Here is a 1,345-nt window from a genome sequence, read left to right as displayed (position 1 = left end):
CAGTTGGTTTTATACCATGAAAACAAAGGTCTGGGTAACTAAAGGACAACAATCTTTGTTGTGCAAGAGTTTTATTAGATTCTTACTGTCCTGTTCGACAATTGAGACATAGTAATTGAAAAAAAAATCAAATGCTACCATGAATCATAAGATAAACCAGCAGAAAATCTAAAGCCTAATCATCGGACAAAGTCACACACACGAGCAGATCGCTTCAAGTATTGTACAAAGAACAATGGCCTAGGAAACCAATCCACAATCCAGCGAGTTTGCTACAAAGAAAATCCTAAGGACAACCTGTACACACTCATACGCAAGCGTCAATTCTGGTGTTTCCAACTTTAATGATAGGCTAATCGAAACGAGAGGCCAAGCAGTCCTGGATAATCATTTTGAAAAGTCTAATTAGACAATGTTAAGTGCAAGAGAGGCAAGGTGACTAATTCAACAATGCGCCAGGAACGGCCAGAAAAAGATGATTGCACTCACACGTCCATTGTAGTTCTTGTAGTCCTTGTTTGTTTTGCATCAGGCAGACCAATGTTACCAAGAATGGCATTAACCATAGACTTTGGGCTGATCAGCTCTTCAGTTAATGAGACACCAAATTATTCTATAGGTATAATATATTTGGAAACAGAATGTGTCAGGCCAGGCTCAAAAACAAGAATGACACGATAAGTAAGAAAACAACGGTGGCACAAGTTAATATGTGAATAGGTGGCCTTTAGATCGTTTAATAGATTCATTATGTGAGTATTCATACTAAGTAAAACTCAATACCACAACTAAATTATAATCAATAGATTTGGAGTATTCTCTCTGAAAAGGGCAGCATTTTTATACACAGCCCGAATAACAGTAAGATCACTCACGTGAACCCTAGATCGATACTACTGAAGTACAGAATTTATAAGCGACCGACAGCTCGTGTTTACCTTGTTCATTGGTGGCACCGTGGACTGCGTTTTCCATGTTCCTGTCGCCGGCGTGGTGGACAGGAGTTCCCTCCATGCACTGATTGGTATTGAGTAGTCAGTTGCTTTCAGATCACAAAGAACTACATCAAACAAAGATGAATCTAGCTAAAGGATGCATGTCCTGCATACAATAAAATTGTATATTAGACAATGCTAAGAGCTAGAAATATTGATTGGTGCAAGTTTGAAGAGAACAAATCTAAATTACATCATACTTGAATCTTAGCAAAGCAAATGGTCAAATAATATATGAATGAGTGGTAGAAGAACAGCAATGGCCCAAAGAAGATACGCGAAACAACAATCAGGATCCAGGAAGTCCAAGGCAAGGCCTCTAAAAAGAATCTGCTCCACACAAAAAAAAA

General features: G+C 38.4%; 1 protein-coding gene across 2 annotated transcripts; it reads right to left on the bottom strand.

Moving 5' to 3' along the window:
* Positions 1-12: 12 nt before the first annotated feature.
* LOC119347284 lies at positions 13-1,260 on the bottom strand. Of its 2 annotated transcripts, XR_005168241.1 has the most exons (4): positions 1,196-1,260; positions 939-1,101; positions 490-586; positions 13-379 (listed from the first exon to the last, which is right to left on the bottom strand). XR_005168241.1 is itself a non-coding variant. In XM_037616124.1 (3 exons), the coding sequence occupies exons 1-3, from the start codon at positions 1,012-1,014 to the stop codon at positions 241-243; spliced, it is 312 nt and encodes a 103-aa protein (XP_037472021.1). In that variant the 5' UTR covers positions 1,015-1,189; the 3' UTR covers positions 13-240. The 2 variants fall into 2 exon arrangements, 1 of the variants encoding a protein (XP_037472021.1); XM_037616124.1 differs by lacking the exon at positions 1,196-1,260 and having other exon boundaries at positions 939-1,189.
* Between the last annotated feature and the right edge of the window lie 85 nt (positions 1,261-1,345).

The sequence above is a fragment of the Triticum dicoccoides genome, unplaced genomic scaffold, assembly GCF_002162155.2.
Source record: "Triticum dicoccoides isolate Atlit2015 ecotype Zavitan unplaced genomic scaffold, WEW_v2.0 scaffold62721, whole genome shotgun sequence".
Lineage (NCBI taxonomy): Eukaryota > Viridiplantae > Streptophyta > Magnoliopsida > Poales > Poaceae > Triticum > Triticum dicoccoides.
The sequence above is the reverse complement of the archived record's forward strand: the minus strand, read 5'-3'. Positions and strand labels throughout refer to the sequence as shown.

What these genes read in the sequence shown, in the direction of transcription:
- LOC119347284 (XM_037616124.1), bottom strand. Translation starts at nt 1,014, where the DNA reads ATGGAGGGAACTCCTGTCCACCACGCCGGCGACAGGAACATGGAAAAC. An exon ending in CGGTGCCACCAATGAACAAG is followed by an intron (nt 587 to 938) that starts GTAAACACGAGC and finishes CATTAACTGAAG; the next exon opens with AGCTGATCAGCCCAAAGTCT. An exon ending in ACAAGAACTACAATGGACGT is followed by an intron (nt 380 to 489) that starts GTGAGTGCAATC and finishes ATGATTATCCAG; the next exon opens with GACTGCTTGGCCTCTCGTTT.